This window comes from Cherax quadricarinatus, chromosome 11 (genome assembly GCF_038502225.1).
Source record: "Cherax quadricarinatus isolate ZL_2023a chromosome 11, ASM3850222v1, whole genome shotgun sequence".
NCBI lineage: Eukaryota > Metazoa > Arthropoda > Malacostraca > Decapoda > Parastacidae > Cherax > Cherax quadricarinatus.
The window spans coordinates 8599279-8613563 of record NC_091302.1 but is presented as its reverse complement, the minus strand read 5'-3'; the positions used below and the strand labels follow the sequence as shown (position 1 = coordinate 8613563).

Genomic DNA, 14285 nt, shown 5'->3' with positions numbered 1-14285 from the left:
GGGGTTTAGAGCTCCCTAATATAAGTATAATTATATTAATGATGGAGAAGGAACTTTATATAGTCAACTCCCTTATAAAGATCCTATATAAGGTGAAATTTTTGTAATACTGTTGGTAATTCTACCAACATTATATTAGGTAAAAGGACACATGTACAACTAATGTGACATTTTATTGTGGCAACGTTTCACTCTCCAGAGAGCAAAATGTTGCCATAATAAAATGTCACATAAGTTGCATCTGTGTATTTTCACCTGATTTTCTTTTTTTGTAAATGTGATTCAAAAAGTACATCCAAAATTGAAGAGCACATGGAAGGGCCTTCACAGTACATGCTATTTAATTTTTCATGGACTTTTGTGATCACACTGACAAAAAAAAAATTCACACTAGAGGAGCTTTATAAGTGAAGTGACTATAGGAAACCTCTCCTATTAATGCAGTTACTGTGTACTAATGATTAAAATGGAAATTTATATATAATTCTGCTAGAGCTTATATCTGAGACTGCCACAGAGAAAGACCCGTGAGAAGCTACAAAGGTCTTAGGCCTCAAAAACAAAATAAATGTAAAATGTGTCTTATTTCGAGCGTAGGAAGGGTGATTCTCACCATGCCAAATCCCAGACCTGAGTTTCTTCAAGACCCTGTGGTCTGAATGCTCAACATTCTCTGTAAGGAAATGAGGTTAAATTTATATATATGGTGTGTATATTATGTACATATATATATATATACACAGTAGGTATCCATTGTCTCCTGAGTTGTCAAGATGAACATTCAAGTCTGTGAAAGAACTGAGAGTTACTTGATCATAGATTAGTTGAGAAAAATGATCCAAATCCAGATTACCTGCCAGGTGTTGTATCACCCCTTACAGGTTTAGCACTTCCTCATGGATATAATACAAACAAAAGCTATACAAAATGTGATCTTTTTATATTACATACTACTAAGCACCACAACCCGTTCAAAATTCAGTATATTTATATTACCTGCTATAGCAAAAAAACTTCTCAATCAGCATAACATTTTTGGAACTGATTGTTCTGTAATAAAAATTTAATTTTATTCAAAATTTTGCCACACACACATACAGGAAATTTTATTTCCTGGTATGCCACAATTTAAGGATTAAAACAATCCATTCAACTACAGATGTTTCAAGTATTTTGGATTTTTTTTTTTTTGAGATACAGCATCCATTTTAATAACCATTCACTCATTGAGTCATCTGTATCATGAAGAATACAGCCAAGAATTAACATTGTATAATATACATTTGTAAATCTGTTGGGTTACAGCAGTTACAGCACTGAAACATTTAGTGATCCTAGTCTCTATAGCTGTACTAGAATTAGTTTGAACTATTGGTTTAAATCTTGAAATACTTGATATAATTAGGGGGATTTCCCCCCCAAAATTGTATAAATATAATCACCAAAAAACTGCAACACCCTTATATTTTGGAAGTAAAATTTGTATTTGTGTTGGTATATGTGTAAATAATGATAAAGTGGAGTAAATTATGTTAATTTAGCTTATGGACAATAGTGGAGAGTATTTTAAACTTTCTTGAGTGAGGGACTGATCACCTTATCTTCTACTGTCTTAATTTTGAACACTTTCAATGTACTGTCTTCATTTTGAACACCTGTCAAGGCTGCATTTATAGTCATATTACTGTATATTGTATAGTCATATTACTGTATATACTGTGAGACTGTGGTTCACCTGTGTAGCTTTCATCTATGTCCATCAGTGCAATGGCTATGTTAGCTAAATAGAGTTCTGCTAACCTACTCAAACTTAACCTGATCTGACCTGACCTAACCAAACCTAACTTAACCTAATCTAGCCTGTCCTAACCATACCTAACTTGACCTAACCTAACCTAATCTAATCTAACCTAACATAGCCTAATCTAAGCTAACATAACCTAATCTGACCTAACTTAATCTAACCTAACTTAATCTGACCTAACTTAATCTAACTTAACCTAATGTAACATAACCTAATCAAACCTAACCTAACCTAACTTGACCTAGCCCAACTGAGCCTTATAAAATACACAGATCAAAGTAGCCACCTTCAAGAGGAGCGGTATGATACTTGTGAGGGCTTTTGATCCAAAGAATCAGAGCTAACCCCTCCCTATTCTTGGACAAAACCTGATTATTCCTGCATTCTCAGTCACTTTGCAGCTTAAGAAATGAGAGACATATGAAGCACCTGGTGAAGAAGTTTCACCAGTCAGTCAGTGGCTTCATCAGTTCAATACAGAGGTTATTTAAAGGTGTTGACACTGTAAACAGTAGATGAGGTAATCAGTCCTTCAGCTTTGACAGGTGTTTAAAATGAAGACAACAGAAGATATGGTAATCGTTTCCTTAGCCTTGACAGAAGGTGTTCAAAATGAAGACAACAGAAGATAAGGTAATCAGTCCCTTAGCCTAAATGAAAGGATATCAGGATATCACAACACCAACATTCTATATGAACTGTGTAGGCATCAAATGTGATTTTCAGTCACATCAGGGTCTGCGATAACTCTGCAAATTGGTCAGAAGCCAGAGTCTTGATTCCTGCTCCTCTTGGCTTGAAGGAAATACTATAGAATTGGCAGAGCCACAGTACTCTTGATGACATGAAGCATAAGCAAGTGTCTTGTTTCTCAACTTGTTGCTATAGTGCACCATTAATGCTTTAATAATACAATACGTATACGTACAGTGGAACCCCTGTATCCACGGATTTGGTATATGCTGTTTCAGTTATCCACAGCTTACTGTGGCCCAAAAATAATCTTTAACTATGCTTAATAATGACTCCAAAGCACAAAAGTAGTGATGCTGGCAGTTCTTCAAAGTCTAAGAGAAGCCGTGAAATGCTTCCATCAGTGAAAGAGTGTTAATTCTAGACTTATTTTACATAATTTATCAATTAGACTTTATCATAGGTATGTATGTAAATGAAAAATGACCTGTATATAGGGTTCATTATTATCCACGGTTTCAGGTGTCCGCAGTAGATCTTGGAACATATCCCCCTTGGATATGGGGAGGGAGGGGGGAACTACTGTATTTACATAACAGTGAATCTAATTTATATAAGATGGCAATTACCCTCTAAGTTATATTCTTATACAAAAATTTAAAAGAGTTACCAATGAGAAATAAAATTCTTTTTTAGTACAGAGGATAACTCAGAAACTGCCAGATTATTGCCAGTTATATCCTGTACATCCTGTATATCCTGTACTTCCACTCCCTGGGCTCTGTATGACCTTTCAGGGTTTAACAGTTTTCTGTAAGTAGAATATTTCCAATTGCAGTATAAAGAGGACGTGTGAAACCCAAACATGAATCTAGTGAAGGAAAAACAGCTACTGGAGAACAAGCTGTTAATGGAACGATATTTTGCTATGTGCAGATGGGGGGCAGTCCCAAGAAGGGGCAGGGGTTAAAGCCCCCAAAATTTATCAGCCCCCCAAAAATTTCAGCCCCTCCTTGAATAAAAGTAACAATGTTGCTTCAAGTCCCCTAGCCTCCCTCTTCTACACAGGTTGCCAGCACTTAGTCCCTCCTATATAAGACTTCAGAAGCCACTCCTTAAGGTAGAGCTTTATTAAATCATTACATTATAAAGCTCTACACAGAGTGAAACATTCTCTTGTTTAAAGCTTGTTCAGCTCAGTATTGGGATCCATATTAAACTTACCTGAAGGGTTCTTCTCACGGATTTCATAATCGTCTATTTGGACTGTTGCATTGGGGCCAGAGCGGATAAAACGAACCACGTGATACAAGCCGTCATTGACTCGTGACATGACCTCACCAATGGGATGGTCTTCAGTGCCCATGTTGTATACCACGAAGATGTTACCCTCAACCTGTCCAGGTTAATGAGCAGGTAATTAAAATAATGCTAGGTTAAAGGAGCTCCTGGAGAACAAAACATTGCCACAATAAAATGCCACATTAGTTGCATCTGTGTCCTTTGACCTAACATATTGTAGGTAATTCTACTAATATTATTACAATTAAAATAATGTTTTGACCTGTAAATCAAACACACACATAAGTACAATAAAACCTCTAATTAATTGACCCCCATTTAATGCATTTTAGAAACTGGACAAAAACCATTGGCTGGACAAATGTTGGAATCATTAGATAAAATGTAAAAAGTTCATAGATTTTGGATTTTGTCCATAGCTATAGTGTCTGGTGGTCTTCTGAATTAATGGACCAAATACAATTCATATTCGAATAGTGATTTTCTCGACTTATGATGGATTTATTGGAACATAACCCCATCATACATCAAGGCACACCTGTATACATCTTTAATACATCTCTCATACCCGGTGGTGGACCTACATTTTTGGGGCCCTAAAGCTTGAACTGTTAGGGAGGCCCCCTTCACAATCCCTTCTCATACAGTAGACCCAAAATTTTTAAGCTTCAAGGCCTTCAATTCCTCTGGGATTAAGGGCCCTGAAGCTTAAGCTTCATTAGTTTCATAGTAGATCTGTTACCTGCCATACCCATGGTGTGGGCAGTAAGCAAAAAACTAGAGAAGCATGGGTCCAAGGACTGGATCTCAAGGTTATTGACAGCTAAGGCACGATCAGAACACTTACAATTTCAAGTTCCATGTAGTCGTTGGAGTTGGCAGAGTCAAGACGGAGAACAACAGCATCATCCTGGTGTGTCATAAAGCCCAGGGCCAGCAGGTCCCTGCGGGAGTCTGGCCACCGACCTTCAGGGTACTCGAAGGTCAGTATACCAGATCCACGACCAAACTCATACGAAGTTGATTCTGAAAAATTGTCATATTACAGTAGCAGTAATAGTCATAGTAGTAGTAGTAATAATAGTAGTAGTAATAGTAACAGTAGTAGTAATAACAGTAATAGTAACAGTATTAGTAATAACAGTAATAGTAATAATAATAATAATAATAATAGTAATAGTAGTACAGCTAGCCCTCCACTTTTGTGAGTTTCACTGTTGTGAGCTTTGAACATTTGTGAATGCCCAGCCACCCAGTTTTCATGTGTTTTCATGTTTTATGTTATGTTTTCATGTGTTTTATGATTGTGGTTCAATAGGTTAAGGAAGCAGTATTGTTAGGCTAAGTAAATGCTATTATTATATTTCCCTATAATATATTTGGGCATCAAAACATTTGCGAATTCTACAGTACGGTATTATTATATTTCCCTATACGTATCATATTTGCCCACCAAACATTCATGAATTTTCAAGATTCGTGAGGTTCTTGATCCCCTAACCCTCGCAAATGTGGAGGGCCTCTTGTAGTGATAACACTTATAATAATAACAGCAATGATAATAGTAATAGTAGTAGAATAATATTATTATTATGTTTTGATATAGTATTTTCATATACAGTGAAACCTCGGCACTCAAACTTAATTGGTTCCAGAAGGTGTTCGAGTGTCGATCTGTTCGAGTGCAAAACAGATTTTTTCCAACCAATTTTCTTTTTGGTTGGCTGTTATCACTAACCCTCTTACACCCCATGGTGACTTATTTATACAAATAATATAAAAACACAAAAAAATGCGAAGGAACACAAAATAATTTACAGCAAAGTTCTGGCAGGTCGTGTTTGTTTGGTTGAGTGTCAAGCAAATGGTCATTTACCGAGTGATTTGCTTACCGAACAAAGCATTCAAATACCAATTTGTTCAAGTACGGAGCTGTTCGAGTACCGAGGTTCCACTGTATTTACTTGTGGATTATGTATTATTTTGAATAGTTTAGATATTAATGGCAAGTTAGAAATTGACCTAGACTTTTCATGTTGAATAATTAGAAATAGACATTTACAGATAATTGGAAATGGATAATAAAAGATAAGTATTACATAACTGGACATATGTGACTAGAAATAGTTACTGCAAATATAAATAAGTAAAGTTTGGGAATTACAATTGTGTTATTGTTATTATTATGAGAAACGTGTAATTAGAGGAACTTGGGATGGGTGACTGTAGGAAGAACTAACCATCAGAGCATGTAGGGCCAGTGAAGGAGGTCATGTCACAGTTGCAGGAATAAGAGTTCCACTGCTGCACACAGGTGCCACCGTTAGCACAGGCATTCCTGTGGCACTTTGTACTGGGACCTGCAATGCAAAACACACAGTAAACATGGTGGAAAGACTTGCCTTGTTGAATGCATTCTTACTGAGGCAACATTTCTCTTCTGTGGAAAAGGACACTGGTGTACAGTACAGGTCACACGCACAAAGATCAGGAATAGAAACTTTGTTTATCAAAGATAAATATAAAAATGTTACATAAATAACCCGCACATAGGAGAATGAAACTTATGATGATGTTTCAGTCTGATTTGGACTATTAACTAGTCGCACAAAGGCACAAAGGGTAGGAAGCCAGTATATATACAAGAGGGGGGCAGGGCCGGGAGTTGAACAAGAAGAGATAGTAGTATAGTGGCAGAAGTACCACTATAGTTAATGTTCCAAGTCAGACAGAAACACTGTCATAAGTTTCATTCTCCTCTGTGCAGGTTGTGTGTATTATTCCAGGGACGATATTGTACCTTTTTATTCTTTATAAAGCTTTTTATCTCATTATTTCTCTGTTAATGTTTGTAGGCAACATACCATTCACACATAGAGTAAATGAAATTCTATTATTATTATTATTATTAGCAGACTGGCCGATTCCCACCACGGCAGGGCGGCCCGAAAAAGAAAAACTTTCATCATTCACTCCATCACTGTCTTGCCAGAAGGGTGCTTTGCACTACAGTTTTTAAACTGCAACATTAACACCCCTCCTTCAGAGTGCAGGCACTGTACTTCCCATCTCCAGGACTCAAGTCCGGCCTGCCGGTTTCCCTGAACCCCTTCATAAATGTTACTTTGCTCACACTCCAACAGCACGTCAAGTATTAAAAAACATTTGTCTCCATTCACTCCTATCAAACACGCTCACGCATGCCCACTAGAAGTCCAAGCCCCTTGCACACAAAACCTCCTTTACCCCCTCCCTCCAACCTTTCCTAGGCCGACCCCTTCCCCGCCTTCCTTCCACTACAGACTGATACACTCTTGAAGTCATTCTGTTTCGCTCCATTCTCTCTACATGTCCGAACCACCTCAACAACCCTTCCTCAGCCCTCTGGACAACAGTTTTGGCAATCCTGCACCTCCTCCTAATTTCCAAACTACAAATTTTCTGCATTATATTCACACCACACTTTGCCCTCAGACATGACATCTCCACTGCCTCCAGCCTTCTCCTCGCTGCAACATTCATCACCCATGCTTCACACCCATATAAGAGCGTTGGTAAAACTATACTCTCATACATTCCCCTCTTTGCCTCCAAGGACAAAGTTCTTTGTCTCCACAGACTCCTAAGTGCACCGCTCACCCTTTTCCCCTCGTCAATTCTATGATTCACCTCATCTTTCATAGACCCATCCACTGACACGTCCACTCCCAAATATCTGAATACATTCACCTCCTCCATACTCTCTCCCCCCAATCTGATGTCCAACCTTTCATCACTTAATCTTTTTGTTATCCTCATCACCTTACTCTTTCCTGTATTCACTTTTAATTTTCTTCTTTTACATACCCTACCAAATTCATCCACCAACCTCCGCAACTTCTCTACAGAATCTCCCAAGAGCACAGTGTCATCAGCAAAGAGCAACTGTGACAACTCCCACTTTATGTGTGATTCTTTATCTTTTAACTCCACGCCTCTTGCCAAGACCCTCGCATTTACTTCTCTTACTACCCCATCTATAAATATACTATTAAACAACCACAGTGACATCACACATCCTTGTCTAAGGCCTACTTTTACTGGGAAATAATCTCCCTCTTTCCTACATACTCTAACTTGAGCCTCATTATCCTCATAAAAACTCTTCACTGCTTTCAGTAACCTACCTCCTATACCATACACCTGCAACATCTGCCACATTGCCTCCCTATCCACCCTGTCATACACCTTTTCCAAATCCATAAATGCCACAAAAACCTCTTCAGCCCTATCTAAATACTGTTCACTTATATGTTTCACTGTAAACACCTGGTCCACACACCCCCTACCTTTCATAAAGCCTCCTTGTTCATCTGCTATCCTATTCTCCATCTTACTCTTAATTCTTTCAATAATTCTACCATACACTTTACCAGGTATACTCAACAGACTTATCCCCCTATAATTTTTGCACTCTCTTTTGTCCCCTTTGCCTTTATACAAAGGAACTATGCATGCTCTCTGCCAATCCCTAGGTACCTTACCCTCTTCCATACATTTATTAAATAATAGCACCAACCACTCCAAAACTATATCCTCACCTGCTTTTAACATTTCTATCTTTATCCCATCAATCCCAGCTGCCTTACCCCCTTTCATTTTACCCACTGCCTCACGAACTTCCCTCACACTCACAACTGACTCTTCCTCACTCCTTCAAGATGTTATTCCTCCTTGCCCTATACATGAAATCACAGCTTCTCTATCTTCATCAACATTTAACAATTCCTCAAAATATTTCCTCCATCTTCCCAATACCTCTAACTCTCCATTTAATAACTCTCCTCTCCTATTTTTAACTGACAAATCCATTTGTTCAATAGGCTTCCTCAACTTGTTAATCTCACTCCAAAACTTTTTCTTATTTTCAACAAAATTTGTTGATAACATCTCACCCACTCTCTCATTTGCTCTCTTTTTACATTGCTTCACCACTCTCTTAACCTCTATCTTTTTCTCCATATACTCTTCCCTCCTTGCATCACTTCTACTTTGTAAAAGCTTCTCATGTGATAACTTTTTCTCCCTTACTACTCTCTTTACATCATCATTCCACCAATCGCTCCTCTTCCCTCCTGCACCCACTTTCCTGTAACCACAAACTTCTGCTGAACACTCTAACACTACATTTTTAAACCTACTCCATACCTCTTCGACCCCATTGCCTATGCTCTCATTAGCCCATCTATCCTCCAATAACTGTTTATATCTTACCCTAACTGCCTCCTCTTTTAATTTATAAACCTTCACCTCTTTCTTCCCTGATGCTTCTATTCTCCTTGTATCTCAACTACCTTTTACTCTCACTGTAGCTATCACTAAAAAGTGATCTGATATATCTGTGGCCCCTCTATAAACATGTACATCCTGAAGTCTACTCAACAGTCTTTTATCTACTAATACATAATCCAACAAACTACTGTCATTTTGCCCTACATCATATCTTGTACACTTATTTATCCTCTTTTTCTTAAAATATGTATTACCTATAACTAAACCCCTTTCTATACAAAATTCAATCAAAGGGCTCCCATTATCATTTACACCTGGCACCCCAAACTTACCTACCACACCCACTCTAAAAGTTTCTCCTACTTTAGCATTCAGGTCCCCTACCACAATTACTCTGTCACTTGGTTCAAAGGTTCCTATACATTCACTTAACATCTCCCTTAATCTCTCTCTCTCCTCTACATTCCTCTCTTCTCCAGGTGCATACACGCTTATTATGACCCACTTTTCACATCCAATCTTTACTTTAATCCACATAATCCTTGAATTTACACATTCATATTCTCTTTTCTCCTTCCATAACTGATCATTCAACATTACTGCTACCCCTTCCTTTGCTCTAACTCTCTCAGATACTCCAGATTTAATCCCATTTATTTCCCCCCACCGAAACTCCCCTACCCCCTTCAGCTTTGTTTTGCTTAGGGCCAGGACATCCAACTCCTTTTCATTCATAACATCAGCAATCATCTGTTTCTTGTCATCCGCACTACATCCACGCACATTCAAGCATCCCAGTTTTATAAAGTTTTTTTCTTCTCTTTTTTAGTAAATGTCTACAGGAGAAGGTGTTACTAGCCCATTGATCCCAGCATTTTAGTCGCCTCATACGACACACATGGCTTACGGAGGAAAGATTCTTTTCCACTTCCCCATGGACAATAGAAGAAACAAAGAAGAACAAGAGCTATTTAGAAAAAGGAGAAAAACCTTGATGTATGTATATAGTATATATGCATGTGCGTGTCTGTGAAGTGTGACCAAAGTGTAAGTAGGAGTATCAAGATATCTCTGTTATCTAGCATGTTTATGAGGCAGAAAAAGACACCAGCAATCCTACCATCATGTAAAACAGTTACAGGTTTCTTTTTCACAGTCATCTCGCAGGACAGTAGTACTTCCCTGGGTGGTTGCTGTCTACCAAATTACTACCTAAATTGAAATGAAATACTACTGTAAAATCAATAATGATTGAATATAAAGACTTCCAATGGAATGTTTGGGTTTTGCTCACATGGTCTAGTTCTCTCAGGACACCTAAATGTTAATTCAGCCTCCCAACACTCCCTTTCATATATCACTAATCATTAATTATTCCTTATAAAATGCAGTCTCAGAAGCAGAATTTATATTACCCTCCTGCCAAGTGAGTGTAAAACAAAAGCCTGTAATTGTTTTAAATGATGGTAGGATTACTGGTGTCTTTTGTCTGTCTCATAAACATGCAGTATTTCAGGTACGTCTTGCTACTTCTACTTACATTTAGGTCACACTACACATATGTGTACAAGCATATATATACACACCCCTCTGGGTTTTCTTCTATTTTCTTTCTAGTTCTTGTTCTTGTTTATTTCCTCTTATCTCCATGGGGAAGTGGAACAGAATTCTTCCTCCGTAAGCGATGCATGTTCTAAAATGCTGGGTGCAAGGGGTTAGTAACCCCTTCTCCCGTATAAATTACTAAATTTAAAAAGAGAAACTTTCATTTTTCTTTTTGGGCCGCCCTGCCTTGGTGGGATACGGCCGGTTTGTTGAAAGAAGAAAAGAAGAATATATATATATATATATATATATATATATATATATATATATATATATATATATATATATATATATATATATTGTAGGTAGTAGGTTGGTAGACAGCAACCGCCCAGGGAGGTACTACCGTCCTGCCAAGTGAGTGTAAAACGAAAGCCTGTAATTGTTTTACATGATGGTAGGATTGCTGGTGTCTTTTGTCTGTCTCATAAATATGCAAGATTACAGGTAAGTCTTGCTACTTCTACTTACACTTAGGTCACACTACACATACATGTACAAGCATATATATACACACCCCTCTGGGTTTTCTTCTATTTTCTTTCTAATTCTTGTTCTTGTTTATTTCCTCTTATCTCCATGGGGAAGTGGAATAGAATTCTTCCTCTGTAAGCCATGCGTGTCGTAAGAGGCGACTAAAATGCCGGGAGCAAGGGGCTAGTAACCCCTTCTCCTGTATATATTACTAAATTTAAAAGGAGAAACTTCAGTTTTTTCTTTTGGGCCACCCCACCTCAGTGGGATACGGCTGGTACGTTGAAAGAAGAGAAGAATATATATATATATTATATATATATATATAATATATATATATATATATATATATATGTATATGTATATATATATATATATATATATATATATATATATATATATATATATATATATATATATATATATATATATATATATATATATATATACAGTGGACCCCCGCTTAACGATCACCTCCAAATGCAACCAATTATGTAAGTGTATTTATGTAAGTGCATTTGTACGTGTATGTTTCGGGGTCTGAAATGGACTAATCTACTTCACAATATTCCTTATGGGAAAAAATTCGGTCAGTACTGGCACCTGAACATACTACTGGAATGAAAAAAGTTCGTTAACCGGGGGTCCACTGTATATATATATATATATATATATATACGTGTATATATACGTATATATAATATTTTTTTTTTTTCAACAAGTCGGCCGTCTCCCACCGAGGCAGGGTGACCCAAAAAGAAAGAAAATCCCCAAAAAGAAAATACTTTCATCATCATTCAACGCTTTCACCTCACTCACACATAATCACTGTTTTTGCAGAGGTGCCCAAAATACAACAGTTTAGAAGTATATACATATACGTATAAAAATACACAATACAGTGGTCCCTCGATAATCGTAGGGCTCGAGTCATAGATTTCGGAAATCATAGCGATATTTTCGTGTAAACGTGGGCTCACTAATCGTAGGTTGACTCGCGAATAGTAGGTCGTCCGGGACGCGTATGCACGGTGTGAGCCAGGGCGGCCTCCCTACCCAGCCAGTGTGGCATTGTTTACCAGTGAGCGAAGGCCCCCTCACGTGCTCCTACGAAATATTTCATAATATTCCACTCATTTTAGTGCTTGCAAATACTAAATAAGCTACCATGGCTCCAAAGAAAGCTCCTAGTGCCAAGCCTGTGGTAAAGAAGGTGAGAAATAGGAATGAATTTAAGAAAAACATCATTGAACAATATGAAAGTGGCTTAAGTGCGGCCAAACTGGCCAGGATGTATAACAAACCCTACACAACCATATGTTCCATCGTGGCCAAGAAAAAGGAAATCAAGGACGCTGTTGTTGCAAAGCAGGTAAATATGCTGACAAAAATGAGATCACCAGTACTCGAAGAGGTTGAGAAGTTATTATTGGTGTGGATAAACGAGAAACAATTAGCAGGAGATAGTATTATGACGTCAGTTATTTGTGAAAAGGCTAGGCAGTTGCACGACGATCTGGTAAAGAAATTGCCTGCAAATAGTGGTGATGTGAGTGAATTTAAGGCCAGCAAAGGTTGGTATGAGAGATTTAAGAACCGTAGTGACATACACAGTGTGGTAAGGCATGGTGAGGCTGCCAGTTCGGACCACAAAGCGGCTGAAAAATATGTGCATGAATTCAAGGAGTACATAGAGGCTGAAGGACTGAAACCTGAACAAGGGTTCAATTGTGACGAAACAGGCCTCTTTTGGAAGAAAATGCCAAAGAGGACCTACATTACACAGGAGGAAAAGGCACTGTCAGGACACAAGCCTATGAAAGACAGGCTGATGCTCATGTTCTGTGCTAATGCTAGTGGGGATTTCAAAGTGAAGCTGTTACTAGTGTACCATTCTGAAAATCCCAGAGTGTTCAGGAAAAACAATATTATGAAGAGTAAATTGTGTGTGTTTTGGAAATCAAATAGTAAGGCATGGGTCACGAGGGACATTTTCGTCGAGTGGTTCAATGAAGTGTTTGGCCCTAGTGTGAAGAATTACCTCCTGGAAAAGAAATTGGATCTCAAGTGCCTCCTAGTAATGGACAATGCACCTGATCATCCTCCAAACTTGGATGACCTAATTTTCGAGGAGTTTGGGTTCATCACAGTAAAGTTCTTGCCCCCCGAATACCACTCCTCTCCTCCAGCCCATGGACCAGCAGGTCATTGCAAACTTTAAAAAGCTCTACACCAAAGCAATGTTTCAAAGGTGCTTGAATGTGACCTCAGACACTCACTTGACCCTAAGAGATTTTTGGAGAGAACACCTCAGCATCCTCCATTGCATAACCCTTATAGGTACGGCCTGGGAGGGAGCAACTACCAGGACTTTGAACTCTGCTTGGAGAAAATTGTGGCCAGATTGTGTCAACAAGAGGGATTTTGAAGGGTTTGGGGCTGACCCTGATGAGCCTATGTCTGTTGTTAAATCTATTGTGGCACTGGGGAGTTCCAAGGGGTTGGATGTGAGTTTGGAGGATGTGGAAGAGTTGGTGGAAGACCACAACGAAGAGCTCACCACTGAGGAGCTGCAAGAGCTTCAGCAGGAAGAACAACAGATCGCAGCTCAGAATCTTGCTGCAGAGGAGGAGGAAGAGAGATGGAAGAAGGTGCCTTCTTCAGAAATTAAGGAGATTTTTGCAATGTGGGGTAAGATGGAAAGATTTATGGAGAAACATCACCCTGACAAGGCTGTTGCAAGCCATGTTGGCAACATGTACAGTGACAAAGTCTTGGGCTTGGGCCATTTTAGGGAAGTGTTAAAGAGACGCCAGAAACAGAGCTCTCTGGACAGTTATTATGTGAGACAGGACTCCAGTGACTCTCAAGCTGGTCCTAGTGGCATTAAGAAACAGAGAAGAGAAGTAACCCCAGAAAAGCACTTGGTACCTGAGGTGTTGATGGAAGGGGATTCCCCTTCCAAACAGTAAATAATCCAATCTCTCTCCTTCTCCAGTCTTCCATACACTAAGAAGAATCGCCAATAAAGGTAAGTGTTATTCTGTTAATGTTTCATTCATCATGTGCCATTGTATTGTTTATGTACTACATCTATATTTCATGTAAAAAATTTTTTTGTTTTAATACTTCTGGG

At 38.4% G+C, this 14285-nt stretch overlaps 1 protein-coding gene across 4 annotated transcripts in view; it reads right to left on the bottom strand.

Moving 5' to 3' along the window:
* LOC128687503 (neurexin 1) overlaps nt 1-14285 on the bottom strand; it is a 350524-nt gene that overhangs the window by 21784 nt on the left and 314455 nt on the right. For 3 of the 4 annotated variants that reach the window (XM_070083952.1, XM_070083950.1, XM_070083951.1), the window contains 4 exons: nt 6040-6159; nt 4647-4825; nt 3722-3893; nt 614-673 (listed from right to left, as the gene is read on the bottom strand). In XM_070083952.1, coding sequence (XP_069940053.1) covers nt 614-673; nt 3722-3893; nt 4647-4825; nt 6040-6159 — 531 coding nt within the window. The remainder of the gene's footprint in view (nt 1-613; nt 674-3721; nt 3894-4646; nt 4826-6039; nt 6160-14285) is intronic. The other variant, XM_070083953.1, reaches the window with a different exon arrangement.